Source organism: Podarcis cretensis (genome assembly GCF_951804945.1).
Source record: "Podarcis cretensis genome assembly, chromosome: 7".
NCBI classification, from domain to species: Eukaryota; Metazoa; Chordata; class Lepidosauria; order Squamata; family Lacertidae; genus Podarcis; species Podarcis cretensis.
In genome coordinates, this window is record NC_137176.1 from 1,675,501 (window position 1) to 1,692,904 (window position 17,404).

General features: G+C 46.1%; 2 protein-coding genes across 3 annotated transcripts in view; one reads left to right on the forward strand and one right to left on the reverse strand.

Annotated features, from left to right (window-relative positions):
• Nucleotides 1-17,404, reverse strand: part of ATPSCKMT (ATP synthase c subunit lysine N-methyltransferase) — a 216,449-nt gene that overhangs the window by 74,957 nt on the left and 124,088 nt on the right. The window lies entirely within an intron of this gene.
• Nucleotides 3,935-8,190, forward strand: THBD (thrombomodulin; the record flags this gene model as incomplete). Its single annotated transcript, XM_079983593.1, is given in 3 exon segments — nt 3,935-4,016; nt 4,019-4,110; nt 4,113-8,190. Coding segments are annotated over 3 exon segments (1,821 nt in total). The 3' UTR covers nt 5,760-8,190.

Genomic DNA, 17,404 nt, shown 5'->3' on the forward strand with positions numbered 1-17,404 from the left:
TGTACACATGTAATACTCCCTAGATCTTGAGACTCTTAATCTCAGGGCCGTTAGGCAAATGATTCCTGCATTGCCAGTGGTTGTACCAGATGACCCTTGTGACCCCTTCCAACTTTACAATCCTATGATTCTATGTGCGAATGAATATATGCATCCCCAAACATGCAGGGAGAGCACTCAGAAATGCACATTTCCCCTTCATACTTTTATGAGAATATTGACGCGGCAACACTCACCGTAACCACAACAAACACAATGTGTAATGCAATGTTGTGTAATGGATGAAGTATTTCTCTGGATTCCCTTTTACAAGATTGCATCTGACAATGAAAGACACGTAGCTATTCTGTGCACCAGAACTTGGTCTGTACTGTGGTGCGTATGCATTCACTCACTAATAAGAGGAGCTCTGATGGATCAGGCCAGAATCCTGTTCTCACTGCAGCCACCCAGATGCCTGTGCAAAGCCCACAAGCCGGACACGGAAGCATGCAGCCTCAGATCCCGGAGGGGGTGTAAAACTGTAATGAGTAATAGCCATTGATAGCCTTATCCTCTCTGGACTTGTTTCAACCCCTTTTTAAGCCGCCCGTCTTTCTGCATCTTGCAGCAGTGACTTCCATAGTTTAACTATGCACTGTGTTACGGTAAGTTCTTCCTTTTGTCTGTCCCGAATCTTCCAATATTCAGCTTCAGTGGGTGGCGCTGACTTCCACTATTATGAAGGACAAATAGACAACAACTCTCCAGCCACTTTTCTCATGCTGTATATAAACGCCTTCCTCTGCCCCAGCTGCAACAAAACATGTCAGGTGGCAGGCGCTGCAACCTTCCAGCGGCTTGACCTCACCCCCAAAGGTGCGCTCCTCCATTGTCTCCTGAGACAGACAATTTCACACACATAATTTCACACATCTCACCATGCCCTGCCTCTTACTTTTTCTCTAAACGAGAAACCAACTGTTGATCTTTCCTCATAGGGGAAACAGTCAGTGTATGCTCTCTACTGCATCCCATTTTCACTAGCAGAAAACCTTTCTGGCACATGCCCCATATGTCAAGTCTAAAGTGCGATGCTTCCCTAGCACAAACTGCAGTTCTCCCTCTTGTTGCCTTGCTGTGGTTCTACGTCTGACCTTTGTGATCAGGCCTTTCTCCATTTTGCAGTCAAGTCTATGGGCTTTGCTGCTCCCATTCATCCAAGACTGGGCCAGTTCCATTTGCCTTCCTTGTGTGATGTGTCCGGTTATCACCTATGATGTTCTCTGAATCCCTTTTCAAAAGCTACTGAAAAGGGAACACAGGATGCTAACCACCAATTTTCCATGGTTAAGATGCAAATGACTCTACATCCCATTTCTTAAAATGCCGCTGTGACAGTCTTTAACATTTCGTACATTTAACGCACATGACTCCCCACCCGCACCCTGGGAATCCTTGTTTCTGTGTCTTCTGTGGGGAGTCACTACCAGCTGTTACTGGGAGCAGCATTCCAGGACCCCTCCCTCACTGTCACCCCAAATATATCTACTTCTCTACTTCCTGTTCCCACAAGAGTCTTGGCTGCTGCTGGGAAGTCATTGCAAAATGGCCAAGGTCCTTCCTTAGTAACAGGCCAGGAAAGTGATTGATGAGATTCCAGCTCAGGGTCATCTCTGTTGTTTACTCTTCCATCAGCTCACGATGGAAGTGGGAAAGCAGGGACCAGCCGGCCGCCTCTTCCATGCAGAACCGCTCGTGGTTAATGCAAGGGAGCTGAGCCAGCGAGATCCAAAGCGATTTTATGAGTTCCACTGCAATGTTCTTGTTGATGGATGCAGTTTGGCACTGTGCATTTCCACTGGGGAAATAAAAGTGGGTTATAAGCTGAATGAATGAGTGATATATTTATAGTATCTATATACTGCTTTTCAGACAGACCTTACAAAGTGGTTCATGCAAGGTTATTACAAGAATAAGCATCTTCTTTTTTTAAAAAAAAGTTACAGGAAAATGGAAAAGACACCTTAAGAAAAATCTGTTACTGCTTCTTCTCCATTTCCCAGGGCAAGGTGGTCCTACAGATGCCCCTGTGGTGGCAGATGGGGGGAGGCAGGGGCCACTCTGGAAGGTGGTGGCAATTACCTAAGTTTCTTTCTTTTGCACTTCCATATATTTCCCATGGGACGCAGGTGGCGCTGTGGGTTAAACCACAGAGCCTAGGACTTGCCAATCAGAAGGTCAGTGATTCGAATCCCCGCGACGGGGTGAGCTCCTGTTGCTCGGTCCCTGCTCCTGCCAACCTAGCAGTTTGAAAGCACGTCAAAGTGCAAGTAGATCAACAGGTACCTCTCCGGCGGGAAGGTAAACGGTGTTTCCGTGCACTGCTCTAGTTCGCCAGAAGCGGCTTAGTCATGCTGGCCACATGACCCTGAAGCTGTACGCCGGCTCCCTCGGCCTGTAAAGCGAGATGAGCGCCACAACCCCAGAGTTAGCCACGACTGGACCTAATGGTCAGGGGTCCCTTTACCTTTACATTTCCCATAACTGACCTGAGTGAGCTGGTGTTATACGGCAGCAAAGAGACTGATCTCCCCACCCCAGTACCAAACCTGTTCTGTCATGAACTCAAAAGATGGCCTTTGGCAAGGCATGTTCTATCCAATCCCACTGGAAAATTGGGAATAGTAATATTGCCTAGTTCTTGTGCTATGTCTTGTGCTATGGCTGCCTCATGGCCTGTGTGCCCTGTCTCAAGTGCTGTTCCTGGTCATGTTTTGAGAGACAGAGATATATGAAGTACAACCAAATCCATTCTGTTAAGCAGCCTTTTTGAAAAGGAAAGTGCTATGATCAGTCCACTCACTGCTTCAGAAGTCAGAACACCGTTTTAAGAGATTAAAAGCAGCAGCAGCAGAACCTCCCTAGTGGACAGGTGAGGTAACCTCTGTTGAGAGCAAGCAAGACCTGATGTTGTATACTGGCTCATCTAAACTTGCCTTTGTGCTGCCTTTCCCTGTCCAAGCACTTTTTTCTTTTGCCTGTCCTTTCCCCACAAAACCCCACTCTTTGCTGCTGAATCAAAACAAACAGCAATCCATGGAAAAACTGAATTGCCCTTTGTTCTTATTCAGTGTTAAAGAGGTTTTCCAGGGGACAGGGGCAGACCTGATCTTTCAAATTTCAGTGGTGCTCTGAGCCAGGCCAAAATTGGGTATCCCTGCCTTTCGCCTTCTGTTCTGTGCATGCCCTAGACCAGGGGTCTGCAACCTTTAAGACAAAAAGAGCCACTTGGACCCGTTTCCGAAGAAAAAAAACAAACGGGGAGCCGCAAAACCATTGCGACATTTAAAACAAATATATCTCCGGAGCCGTGATCTGACAGCGGGCGGGAAGGTGACGTCGGGACGGTGCGTGACTAGCGCATGGACCGCCCCCATGTGACGTCACAGCCAGTACAGCGCCCCCCACAGTGGGAAGTGTCAGGGCGCACAATGCGCCTCCTCCCCTCGCTAGTATCCGCCCCGGTGTAAAAGAGCCACATGCGGCTCCGGAGCCGCGGGTTGCAGACCCCTGCCCTAGACCATAGTTGCAACGCCCTGCAACACCTCCCTCAGCTCAGCACACACTATGCGGGAACCCAGTCAGGCTCCCCTAAATCCACCTCTGCTTGGAAATCAGCGAGGCAAAACAACACAAACAAAAAACTCCGAGATACAGACTGGGAAAGTGCGGGCCTGTGCTTAAGAAGTGTGGATGGCTCCTGAGTTTGTACATGTGGCGCAATGGATAGGGAGCGCAAGAGAAGCAGAGTCCGCGCTGCCATCCGCAGCCAGACTGACTTTTCTCGCGCGCTTCCCCACTGGAAGGCAAACACGTGTTGCGCGGCCGCCCCTGGCGGAACTCCCCGCTGCAGGTCCGGGCTGCACGTGGGCCCATTTCCCGGCTGCCCGGGATGAGGCGTCTCTTCGGGACGTTCCCTTGGCGGCGCGGGTGCGCCCGGGGTCTCCGCGAGGCGGGCGCGGCGGGGCGCGCTGTTCGGCGGCCCTTCCTCCGCAGCCGGGAGCCCCGCCTTCCGCCCCCTCCCGTGACTCCTCGGCCCCGGGAGGTTTCCTCCCGACGGGCGGCGTTTCCCTTCCCTTCCCTTCCCGGAGCCGCCGTCCCCACCCAGCCCCGGCCGCCCGGAGGCCGTTATAAGCGCGGCGCGCCGAGGGCGGGAAGCTTCGCCCGCCAGGATGCGGCTCCTCGCCCGGTTCCTGCTGGCGGTGGCGGCGGCGGCGCTGGCCGGCCGAGGCAGCGGCGGCGGCGGCGGCGTGGCGGCCCCTTCGGGCGCGCAGTGCCTGGGCGGCGTGTGCTACGGCTTGTTTTGGGGGGCGCGCAGCTTCGCGCAGGCCAGCGAGGGGTGCGCGGCGGGCGGCGGGCACCTGATGACGGTGCGCTCGACGGTGGCGGCCGAGGCGGCGGCGGTGCTGCTGGGCGGCCGCGCGGGCGGCGCGTGGCTGGGCCTGCGGCTGCCCGACGGCTCGTCGTGCGTGGAGGCGGCCAAGCAGCTGCGCGGCTTCCTCTGGGTGACGGGCGACGAGCGCACGGACTACGAGGCCTGGGCCGAGAAGGCGGCGCCGTCGTGCGGCCCCCGGTGCGCGCTGCTGACCGAGCGGCTGGGCTGGGAGGAGCGCGCCTGCGACGCCGCCGCCGCCGGCTTCCTCTGCGAGTACAGCTACCCCGGCGGCACGTGCGGCCCGCTGTCGCTGCCCGCGCCCGCCCCCGCCGTCTCCTACCTGACGCCCTTCGGCGCCCGCGAGAGCGAGCTGCTGGCCGCCCCGCCGGGCACGGCGGCCGAGGTGGCCGGCCTGGAGGCCCGCCTGGAGTGCCGCGCGCCCGGGGGCGGCCCGGCGCGGTGGGGCTCGGCGGCGCCCGGCGCCTGGGACTGCCGGCTGGAGAACGGCGGCTGCCAGCAGCACTGCGTGGCCTCGGCCGACGCCCCCCTCTGCATGTGCAGCGTGGGCTACGCGCTGGGCGCCGACGGGCGGAGCTGCCTGGACGTGGACGACTGCCGGGCCGAGCCCAGCCCGTGCGAGCAGGAGTGCGTCAACACCCAGGGCGGCTTCGAGTGCCGCTGCTATGAAACCTATGAGCTGGTCGAGGGCAGGTGCCTGCTGAAAAATCGCAAGTGCGAGGAGTTAAGGTGCGAGCACGAATGTGCGGATGTCGAGGGAGAGTATGGGTGCATCTGCTCCGAAGGGTATGTGCCCCATCCCCAAATGCCGAGTAGGTGTGTGATGTTCTGCAATGAGAGCAGCTGCCCAGCTGAGTGCGACCCCCACACCGAGGACACCTGCTACTGTGCAGATGGCTTTATCTTGCAAGACGACCCAGATGGGACAAAGGTCTGCGTGGATATTGATGAGTGTGATTCTGGAAGTTGCCAGAAACTGGAGTGCATTAACGTGCCAGGCAGCTATATGTGTCTCTGTCCAGGTGGGCAGTTGTGCAAGGAACCGCCAGATGAAACAGAGTACTCTGGTGACGCTGAAACTTATTCCACACCCTCAGTTCCCTCTTTTATCCCACCCAAGGAGGAAGATGCTGGCAGAAGCCAAGGGGTATTGATTGCTATCATTGTTAGTACCACATTGATGGTTATAGCGTTAGTAGCAATTTTGTGCTACTTGGTGAAAAAACACTGCACTTTACCCACCGTAATGGATTACAAATGCCAACAACCCGAGACTGGGGTGCCATTGCAGCAAGTAGTCACCCCAAACAGCGCCTCTTCCTGACGGAAAATGTGGACCTTCACATGTGAGGGAAAGAAGTGGGAATGGGGGAGAGCTAAATTATTTGAATACTGGATGGGAAATGCCTGTGAATTCCCCTCGGAACCGCTGTGCAAACACCGCTTCTTGAGAGTGGTCCTACAATGTCAGTGTGTGACACTTTCCTGTACATGAATCCCAAGGCAAGAGAGAAGGGGCAGCAGGAGGGCGCCTGGTCTGCATTCTGCTCCAACTGCTTTTACTCCTGATGCAGCATTCATGATTTCTTATTCTCTCTCAACCAGACATGAAACTAACGGTGCCTTTCTTATAAAAATGACTTTTTGTTAGTTTTGAAAACTTGGTTACCTAAAATAAAAAATAATAAAAAGGGGCTGTATTTTATTAGCATTGTTTTACAGTGTATTGATACTGGTGTATTTTCAGTCTGCTTCATGCATCTGATAAAAGCTGTTTGCTACAAAGCTTATGCCACATCAACCACTTAGGATACAGAACTACTGTGCAACTCTCAATTTATTTTAATGGTCACTGTGTCAGTGACTTCTAATTAGGATCAATGCGTAGTTTTTATGTGGCAGGAGCAGTTTTGCATATTTGCAGTTAAGAAGGTGTGTTTTATGTAGCAGCAACATTAGGAAGCTCCCTTCCACTGAGTCAGACCATTGGTCTATCTCAGTGGTTCCCAATTAGGGGTCAGAATGCACCCAGTGGATTCACGGCCCCATCCCTTGCCCCCCCCTTTTGGTCATTTTTGCATGGTAATATCACAGATTTTATGGTCTGTTTTTTAGTAAACCTAAAAACCTTTGCTTATTAGGGGCTCCCCCACATTTTGTTAAAAAAATGCTTTGCAGAGGTAACTACCATAGAGTTATCAAAATTTTCAAAAGTAGGGGGTCCATGCCTTGGCTTTTGAAAAATAGGGGGTCCTCCATAATTACCTAACTGGGAATCACTGGTCTATCTTATTCATTATTGTTTGCACAGAGATTCAGCGGGCCATGGAGCTCTGCCATACTTCCCCCCTCATCCCAGTGAAATATATGTTTTACAATCTCATTTTCAGGCTGTGGGTTTTTTTTTTGTTTTTGTTTTGCAAAACAACAAATTATTTAACATTGTCAAATTCAGAAACATAATCTGTAGTTATTCAAACATTTATTTTGCTGAACTGAATTCTTTTGTCTTCATCCTATTTTCTTTTCCATTTGGGTTCATGCCCTTTCCTCCTGCTTCTCAGTATCCTGGTGGGGAAATCTGTGTTATGGTGTTTAATGTCCTCATTTTGGACTTTTTTTTATTAAAAAGGTGGTAAAATAGACTTCAGATCCAATTTTAAAACCAGTTCCATATCAAATCAAGCCTAGAACATTAAGTTAAGCGCTTCACATTGGAAGAGCTGAACACAAATCTGAACTTCAACAGGACCCTGAAGAAGTCTGCTTTAAAGATTTATCTCATCTGTGCCTTTTGTGAGTTATGACTCCAGCCTCGCACTGTGTTCTTGGTAAAGAGTGAACAATCCTACAAAAACTCTAGCTGAGTTTAGGCTTTTTATTTGCTTGGCACAGTTCTGACTAAACAACCTTGATATTTCCCATTGTGTTAAAACGTGACTTTTTTAAAAAGTGAAAGTGAGTGGGAGAGGTATTTTTCATCAGCTGTTTTGTATACTTCTTAGTTGCAAGTATTTATTTATTTATGGGATACATATCATTGCAGAATAATGGTTCCATCCCATGGATGAATAATAAAATTTATATGAAAAGTACAATAGCCTTCAGACGCTGGACACAGGCTTGTGTGCCAGTCTACCATATTTCACTTGACTGAGACTGCAGTCCCGTCACATCTGGGAGTAAGCCTCACCCAATTCAGTGGTACTTCCGCCTGAGTAGGCTGGGTTAGGATTGCAGCCTGATGCATGGAATAGCCAGCCTCCCCGCAATTGGTCTGTACAAATATGAAAAACATTCACAGATATAAGTTAAACAAAACCACGTTAGCTTGATGCCTATCCTTGATTAATAATGCTGTGATTGTGACAATACTGATTATACAATAATGGTTCTATAATATGATAAAATTTCTAAGGCCACAACTGTATGCTCGCCTGGAAGGAAGTCCTGTTGAACTTAATGGGGTTACTTTTGAGTAGACACATGGGACTGCACTGTTAGCATTAAGAAGAAACAGGGTGATAATCCAGCAACATTTCATTCATGGCTGATGCTGAACTGGTTTTTACTGCTAGATGAATCAACAAAAGCTTTAGTTTGTTGATCAGTGGAGACAAATTTAAACTGGTGGGGTTTAAGATTTTAAGGTTACTTTAAAATAAGTGAGAAAGAAATAAGAGAAATAAGAGAAAAAAATACTGTACTATGGTAGATATGAACTTTTCCGCTAATAAACATGACTTTAAAGCTTTTTTCATTTATATTATGTAATATAAGCATCATAGGTGCCAGCTCCCTTGGGCCCTGGGTGCCCAAGCACCCGCAAAATTACCCATGAATTTCAGCACCCACTGCCCTGGGCACCCACAGATGCAGGGCCATGCTGGCACTCCTGATAAGCATAATGTAGAATGAAACTACATTAGATGGGTGACACCTGGCTTGAGAGCAGTACATGTGAAAAGGATCTAGGAGTCTTGGTTGACCACAAACTTGACATGAGCCAACAGTGTGACACGGCAGCTAAAAAAGCCAATGCAATTCTGGGCTGCATCAATAGGAGTATAGCATCTAGATCAAGGGAAGTAATAGTGCCACTGTATTCTGCTCTGGTCAGACCTCACCTGGAGTACTGTGTCCAGTTCTGGGCACCACAGTTCAAGAAGGACACTGACAAACTGGAACGTGTCCAGAGGAGGGCAACCAAAATGGTCAAAGGCCTGGAAACGATGCCTTATGAGGAACGGCTGAGGGAGCTGGGCATGTTTAGCCTGGAGAAGAGGAGGTTAAGGGGTGATATGATAGCCATGTTCAAATATATAAAAAGATGTCACATAGAGGAGGGAGAAAGGTTGTTTTCTGCTGCTCCAGAGAAGCAGACACGGAGCAATGGTTCCAAACTACAAGAAAAAAGATTCCACCTAAACATTAGGAAGAACTTCCTGACAGTAAGAGCTGTTTGACAGTGGAATTTGCTGCCAAGGAGTGTGGTGGAGTCTCCTTCTTTGGAGGTCTTTAAGCAGAGGCTTGACAACCATATGTCAGGAGTGCTCTGATGGTGTTTCCTGCTTGGCAGGGGGTTGGGCTTGATAGCCCTTGTGGTCTCTTCCAACTCTATGATTCTATGATTCTAAGTGATACAAATCAGAATTCATGATTGTGAGAGTATTTGATTATACAATTAGCAATGGATCCCTGAGCTTTAATCATTGATTGATTCTGCAATAAAAATTTAATATGCTGTTAATTTCTAACAGCTAAATAATTCCAGAACTTTTTCTAAGCTATTGCATTTGTAAACATATATGGCAGAGAGGTTCCTGTGTGCTTATAGGTACCGTAATTCTGCTTATATGAAGGAACGTTAACCAGGTATTAGCTGCTTTAGAAAACTCAATAGCTCCATTTAACACTGTTTTCCAAAAATTTCCTCTGGTAGTGTTAGCCTTTTTTAAAAAAATCAAATTGTAAGTTATCTTCAGTATCTCCAAAAGGCACATATTGTGGGGATTTGGTAAGATTGCAATTTATCCCTAAATTTATTCAGTTAAAGCCAATTATTAATCAACTAAAAATCTTCATTTGGTTGTTACCCTCAATTTCATTATATACACAGATCACACCAGAAAGGCCTGTTTGTTTTTAATACCAGGATACCCAGATTTGTGACTTGCTGTGGTGTTTTTTGTGGATGCAAATCATTTTCAGTAACACGGATCAATGTCGTTATTACCGTATTTACTTGAATCTAATGCTCACCTTTTTTGGCCAAATTATGTTTCAAAAATTAAGGTTCGCATTAGAGTTAATGGCACAATTACATTTGCCAGCATATACTTTTTTCGTTTCAAGGTTCTGAAAACTGAGGTGTGCATTAGATTCAATGGCACCTCAGACTTGAGTAAATATGTGCTTACCTTCCTCATCTCCTTTCCCTTCCCTGGGATCTGGTTTACCTAAAAACAATATAAAATACAACCAATTTTAATAAAAATTCCAAAAAACAAAAGTTAGAAAGAAAACTAATGCAAAACACTGATCAAATCTCTCTCTTTTAAAAAGAGCCCTCAGATAAGGATAACATCAAAGCAGCCAATTTGCCTATATCAAAGCAAGTGAATATAAGCATATATGAGCTCATGGTTACAACTATTACCAATTAATTGTGGGGTTATCTTGACTACCAAGATGGCATATGCAGAGCTCCCTAGGTGACTCTTAACATCCAGCAGCAAGAACTGACTAAACTTGCGTTACTGATACAGAAAAGTGACTTTACACAAGAATATGTTAGTGACTTGACAGATGGTTTTCAAAAAGTTGAACATTGTGTGGCAAAAATGAGAGTGGAAAGGATGTAGTACTTTTCCATCCAGGAAGAAGTGACTCTGCAATTGGAAGAAATTGCCTAGCAAGAATGCAAAATGTATGTCTTAGCTAAAGAAGATTAGCTAATCTATCCTTGCAGATATGGAAAGGCTACTTCTGCCCTTTTGTAGAGAACCTTTACACTGATTTATTGACAGAAAAGAAGGTGACTTGGCTGTAAAGGTTGGCAACTACCTCAGGAGGAAGAGGTGTTGCAGCAGACACCCATGCCTTCTGAAGAGGGTCATGTCTTGGAGGAGGAATTGCCTGGAAATTCTAATAAATGAAATTACAGTAGCTGTTATTCTCTATATCCCTTTGCTGAGGTAGAGGTGCTGTGCTTTGCTCCTCCTTCCAGGAAGGAATCCAGTTTCCTCAGGGAGCATTCAAATGTTGGCAAGCTTCTCTTAGATATATATTCTCACCCCAAAACCTCGCAGCGGGTCAATGCAGCTGCTCTTGCCAGGCAGCCTTGTGGAACCAAGGTGGCGATCATATTTCTTCATTCCCCCACACTTCCTTGGCTGCACTCCTTTGCTGTGTGAACATTCCTAGGTATTCTCACTGTCTGCATGGGTCATTTTATTGCAAAAATAGAAATCTACACACACTGTCGGAAAATGTGCAGGGCAACACAAAAACTACTGAATGATGATTTGACAATGCTGTTGTCTGGATGCTTCATAAAAAGCATGAGAAGACTTCCGTGGAGGCAGTTCAAGTTAGTTGGCTGGAATATTGTTGGATGCCGGTCATGGCTGTACTGTCAAAGGGCTTAAGGGTACCTCTCTGAAAAGATGGAAAACCTATTTTCTAAAACAGACATGGCTAACATGTCCCCCTTCAGATGTTATACTACAACTCCTCTCAACACAAGGGCATTGTGTTGGCTGCTCCTGCTCTAAAGGTTCCTATGCAAGTCTTTGGGTGAAATGTCATATGATAGTCAGGCAGGAGTTATGCAGTTGGTATTCTCTGTTTTTCTCCACCAAATGGGCAGCTGAGCATTTTGTAATGGCATTGTTTTAACAGCTGGCAGAGAAAATATTTTTTTGTAGGAAGACTGAATTTTTTTATCTTCATGTAAGCTTTGGGGTTTAGATTAGTTTTAAAACATTTGATTACAGAGAGTTAACTATTGTCTCTCTATGAATGCATGTTGGTTGTCCTGTGTGCATTGAGTTCCACCTGCCAGGCACTTTTCTTGCACCAGCCCCACGGAAATGAGTGGAAGCTGCCTGCCTGTGCTCTCGCATATCACCCCTACCTCACTTTTCACTATATTCACAAAATAGCATACAAAAAGGAGAGAAAAGAATAAACATATGGGATAGAACATTTGAAACATCAGAAAATAGAAAAAACGACAGCTTTCATAGTGCAAATTGTTGTTGCTAACTTATTTATACCCTGCTTTCCCCCCTGATGGGACTCAAAGTAGTTTACAGATTAAAAACAAGATGCAAAGGCATCTTGAAAGTGTATTAAACAAAAGGCTGCATTGGAAGGCTGCAGTTTTGACCAGATGAGACACTGGGGAAGGGGGGGTCTTAACATCATTTCCCATTTAAAATCACTTCACCAAACTGCTCCTTGTCCCTTTCCTGCCCCCTGAACTTCTCTATCCCCCCCCTTACTCACCATCCAGGGCATGGGAGTAGCCAAGAGGGGCAGGAGGGCAGCTGCCCCCTAAATCAATACAAATCTGAGAATCTGCCCCCCCCCAAACTCCTGGCTACGCTCATGGTGCAAAGTGTTGCTGGTGGTGGGACTGGGTCCAGCTGAAATCCTACAGCTCCGCCGGGTGGCTGAACCATCCTCTCCCCCTTCCACTTGACCATTTTTCTCCACAGGCATTTGGAGTGGGGGTGGGGATTTCCTTGTGCATTTCCACTGACCACAAGTTACGCTACTCTTAGATAAAAGCACACACTAGATGTTCATCTTGACCTAACACAACAACCTGTTTCCCAAAACATGCAGCACAAACAGAAAAATCTTTCCTGAAAGCCACCCCAGCAAAGTCTATGGAAGAAAACCATAGACCACTTGCTGAAGTATCTCATCAAACTTTTAACTTGTTCAGAGTAAGCCGTTTCTTACCTTTTCTACCTCAAATTTGGCAGGGGTTCTCCCCATACTTACCACTCCCACATGACCAAGTTTCAAATTGGTCTGTTGAACCGTTAACGTGGGGCCATTACTGCATTTAAAAAATCCAACTAGGGCTGAGTATTTGGGTGATGTCAGGGAACTGCCATCGGAAGGACAGGTGGTGGGAAGGCTCCAGGAGAATAGGAGAGACACTTCAGCAGAAGAGGGAACCAGTAGGGGGAGTGCGGGAGCTCCAAAGGAAAGGGAGTCGGAGGGGAGGCTCTGGGATACTTCCAGTGAGAACAGTGAGGAGGTATCAGGACCCCCCTTAAGGACCCCCACCCCTCGCCGGAAACTGTCACACAGAGAATCCAGGAGGCGCATGTCCGTGAAACAGCTTTTATGTTGGAAACGTTTCCGCAAACGCCCACTGTCAGATTCTACCAGCGACTGACGGAGCCATGCCAAAGGGCTCCGCTCAAGGCAGGGCTTCACTACACTGAGTGAGCTCTGAGGGATCAAGCTTTAACGCACAAGCAGCTCATTATCCCACCACAGCAATCTGACAGTCCCTGAAAGCAGCTTGTGCAAAGAGAGGCATCATGAGCAACCCAGCCGGAGCCGGAGATGGGGGAGCAGCTGCAGCCGGTCCTAGCCTGGAAGAAAGGTACAGGATGTTGGAGGTACAGTTAGCTCTGCAAACGGCGAGGCTTGAGGAGAGGAGGGTTCATGATGCAGAAAAGGGGAAAGCCGCCCAGCTCTCGAGGAAAGTGCCAGGACTGGTGCAGAAGTTTGGGGGTGATCCCAGGAATTATCAAGCCTTCAGGACAGAGATGCAATATGCCCTCAATCTGCAGTTTGATGATTTTCCTGATGAGGATTCGAGGGTTGCTTATGTGATTGGGCATCTCGAAGGCGGGGCAAAAGATTGGGTGAGGCCACTAATGGCAGCCAATAATGAAGCCCTAAGGGACACAAGGAAGTTTTTTCGCGCCATGGATCTGATGTTTTCCAGCGAGATTGAGCAGGGAGTGGCGCGCAGGCAGTTAATGGCGTGTAAACAAGGGAACCGATCTGTCCGTGAGTACTGGACTGAGTTCACCATGTTGATCCATAAATTAGGTTGGGATTTGTCAGCGGAACCGATACAAATGCTGTTCGAAGAAGGACTATCTTCGGCAGTGAAAGACGAACTTTCCCGGGGGCCCAGGGCGGAGTCTATGGACCATCTGACTAAATCAGCGCTGGCCATAGGATCACGCCAGGAGGCCAGAGCCTTGGAGAAGCGGGAAGGGAAAGGGGAGCGTTGGAGGGATTTCCGCATTCCAGAGATTCCAGAGCAGCCTTCCCTGCCAGCAGAGCCGATGGAAATCGGAACAGCGCGCGCGCGCGCAATTTCAAACCCCAGTGAAGGGCGGAAGAAGGAGGGAAAAGGCGCCAAGAAATGTTTTCTCTGCCAACAGCCAGGTCACTTTGCCAGAGTTTGTCCGCAAAGAAAGGAATGGCAAGGAATGGCGGGAGCTGTTGGGGAGGAGGGAGAAGGAGCTAAGGAGCAAGTAAAAGCCAACGCCTGGCTGCCACCGTCGGGGCACAGCAGCCAGGCCAAGGAACAGTAAATGTGCCCACGCCAGAACCCCCAAGACCAGCTCTTGTAATAGAGGTATTGCTGGAGCTGGCAAACGGACACCCACTAAAGGTGAAGGCGCTATTTTATTTTTTTTTTTTATAAATATTTTTATTAATTTCCAATTTTTAACAGAAACAAAAAACAACAGAAAAAACAGACAAACAAAAAACTCATATTTTCATAACCTTATTTTCATAACCCTCTTTTCCCGGACTTCCCCATACCTTTCCCTTTTTGCATCCTTAGTTTAGTACCATTATTCAGCAACCTATCTTGCCCAATTAAATAAAAATTCGTCGTCTTTCTCTATTCCACCCTAAATTTTAAACCCAATTATCGCTGCAATTCTACGTCTTCTTTTCCCTCAGCATTTTAACACTCCTCAGTTTTATAGTAATTCTTAAGATACATCTTAAATTTCTTCCAATCTTCTTCCACAGTCTCTTTCCCTTGGTCGTGGATTCTGCCAGTCATTTCTGCCAGTCCCATAAAGTCAATCACTTTCGCCTGCCATTCCTCCAGCGTGGGTAGCTCTTGTGTCTTCCAATACTTTGCTAGAAGAATCCTTGCTGCCGTGGTAGCGTACAAAAAGAAATTCTTATCCTTCTTCGGCACCAGCTGGCCGACCATACCCAAGAGAAATGCCTCTGGTTTCTTGTTAAAGGTGCACTTAAGCACTTTCTTAATTTCATTATAAATCATTTCCCAGAAGGCCTTAATCTTTGGGCAGGTCCACCAAAGGTGGAAAAAGGTACCCTCAGTCTCTTTACATTTCCAGCATTTGTTATTGGGCAGATGATAAATCTTCGCAAGCTTGACTGGGGTCATGTACCACCTATAAATCATTTTCATTATGTTTTCTCGTAAGGCATTGCATGCCGTAAATTTAATACCTGTGGTCCATAACTGCTCCCAGTCAGCAAACATAATGTCATGACCTATATCCTGTGCCCATTTAACCATAGCAGACTTCACTGTCTCATCTATTGTATTCCACTTCAACAGCAAGTTGTACATTCTTGATAAGTTCTTAGTATTGGGTTCTAACAATTCTGTTTCTAATTTCGATTTCTCCACCTGGAAACCAATTTTCCTGTCTTGTTTAAAAGCCTCCATTATTTGAAAATAATGGAGCCAATCTCGTACCTTGGACTTTATTTTCTCATAGCTTTGTAGTTTAAATTCACCACCTTCTTGTTCTAGAATCTCAGAATATTTCGGCCAATTGGTTGTCATATTAAGTTTCTTTACCTCCTTAGCCTCCATAGGTGAAAGCCACCTGGGAGTTCTATTTTCCAATAAATCTTTATACCGTATCCATACATTATATAGTGCTTTCCTGACAATGTGATTTTTAAAACCCTTATACACTTTAACCTTGTCATACCAGATATATGCATGCCACCCAAAATTGTTATCAAATCCTTCCAAATCTAGAATGTCTGCATTTTCAAGAAGTAGCCAATCTTTTAACCAGCAGAAAGCTGCCGATTCATAGTAAAGTCTTAAGTCCGGCAGGGCAAACCCCCCTCTTTCTTTAGAGTCAGTAAGTATCTTAAACTTGATTCTGGGCTTTTTGCCCTGCCAGACAAATTTAGATATGTCTTTCTGCCACTTCTTGAAACAGTCCAGTTTATCAACAATTTGTAATGTCTGAAATAAAAATAACATTCTAGGCAATACATTCATTTTAATCACAGCAATTCGACCTAACAAGGAAAGCTTCAGGTTTGACCATATTTCTAAATCTTTCTTTATCTCAGTCCAGCACTTGTCATAGTTGTCCTTAAATAAGTTCACATTCTTAGATGTCATGTTAATCCCCAGGTATTTTACACTCTTTGCCACCACTAGCCCAGTTTCTTCTTGGAATCTTTCCCTTTCAACATTTGTTAAATTCTTTTCCAGTACCTTGGTTTTTTGTTTATTCAACTTAAATCCTGCGACCTGGCCAAATATTTGAATTAATTCCAAAGCTCTTTTGGTACTAGTGTCTGGCTCTTGCAAAGTCAATACTAAGTCATCTGCAAAAGCCTTTAATTTGTAATGTCTGGCTCCGACCTGAATCCCTTTTACCAGCTGATCTCCCCTAATCATATTTAACAGGACCTCCAGGACCGATATAAAAAGTAATGGGGATATTGGGCACCCCTGACGTGTCCCTTTTTCTATAGGTAATTCATCCATAACCACATTATTTACAATTAACTTCGCCTTTTGCTCAGAATAGATTGCACTTATACCATTTTCAAACCTTTGGCCTACCCCCATCCCATGGAGATTCTTTTTCATAAATTTCCAAGATATATTGTCAAAGGCTTTCTCCGCGTCCACAAAAATTAAAACTGCTTTTGTATTAATGTTCACTGACAGCATTTCTATAATGTCAATTATATTCCTTACATTGGTAGATATATGCCTACCCGGGAGAAAGCCTGCCTGATCTTTGTGAATCTCCTCCACCAACACCTTCTTTAGTCTTCTTGCCAAAATGTCTGCAAAAATTTTGTAATCCACATTAAGTAATGATATAGGGCGGTAGTTCTTGATCTGTTTTTTATCAACCTCAGTCTTTGGTATAAGTGTGATGAAAGCTTCTTTCCACGTCTCAGGTGCCCTTTTCCCCTCTAATATCTCGTTGCAAACCTCCTTAAGTGGCTGAATTATCCAGTCTTTCAAAGCTTTGTAGTATCTGGAGGTTAGTCCATCTGGCCCTGGAGATTTCCCCAATTGCATGTTTTGAATGGCACCCTCGATTTCTTGTTCAGTTATTTTCTCATTTAAAAACACTGTACTTTGTTGCGAAATTTTTTGTAATCCATATTTCTTAAAAAATTCTTCAATATCTCTTTCGTTTTCCGGCCCTTGTGCATACAGTCTTCTGAAATAGCTCTGAAAACAGTTGCTGATCTCATTTGGTTTCGAAATATTCTTTCCATCTACCTCCAAACTTGTAACTGTGTTCAATTTCAATCTCTTCTTCAATTGCCATGACAGGAGTTTCCCACATTTATCTGCCGATTCAAATGTCTTTTGTCTCATTCGTTTAATTTTCCATTCAATCTCCTGGTTCATCAATTCCATATATTGCTTCTGATACAGTTTGATTTGTCTCAAGATCTCATGTGACTTTGGGTTGGATCTCAGTTTCTTTTCACTGTCTTTTATCCTTTCCAAAATTTTATCTTTCTTCTCCTGTTGTTTCCTCCTTTTCAAGGAGTTCTGCTGTATCAAGAAACCCCTCATCACGGCCTTGCTTGCGTCCCAGATCACTCGTTTCTCCACTTCTGTCCTTAGATTTATCTCAAAATAGTCCTTCAAAGTCTTTTGGGCCTTTTGGTACACCTCTGGATCTTTAAATAGGGTGTCATTCATTC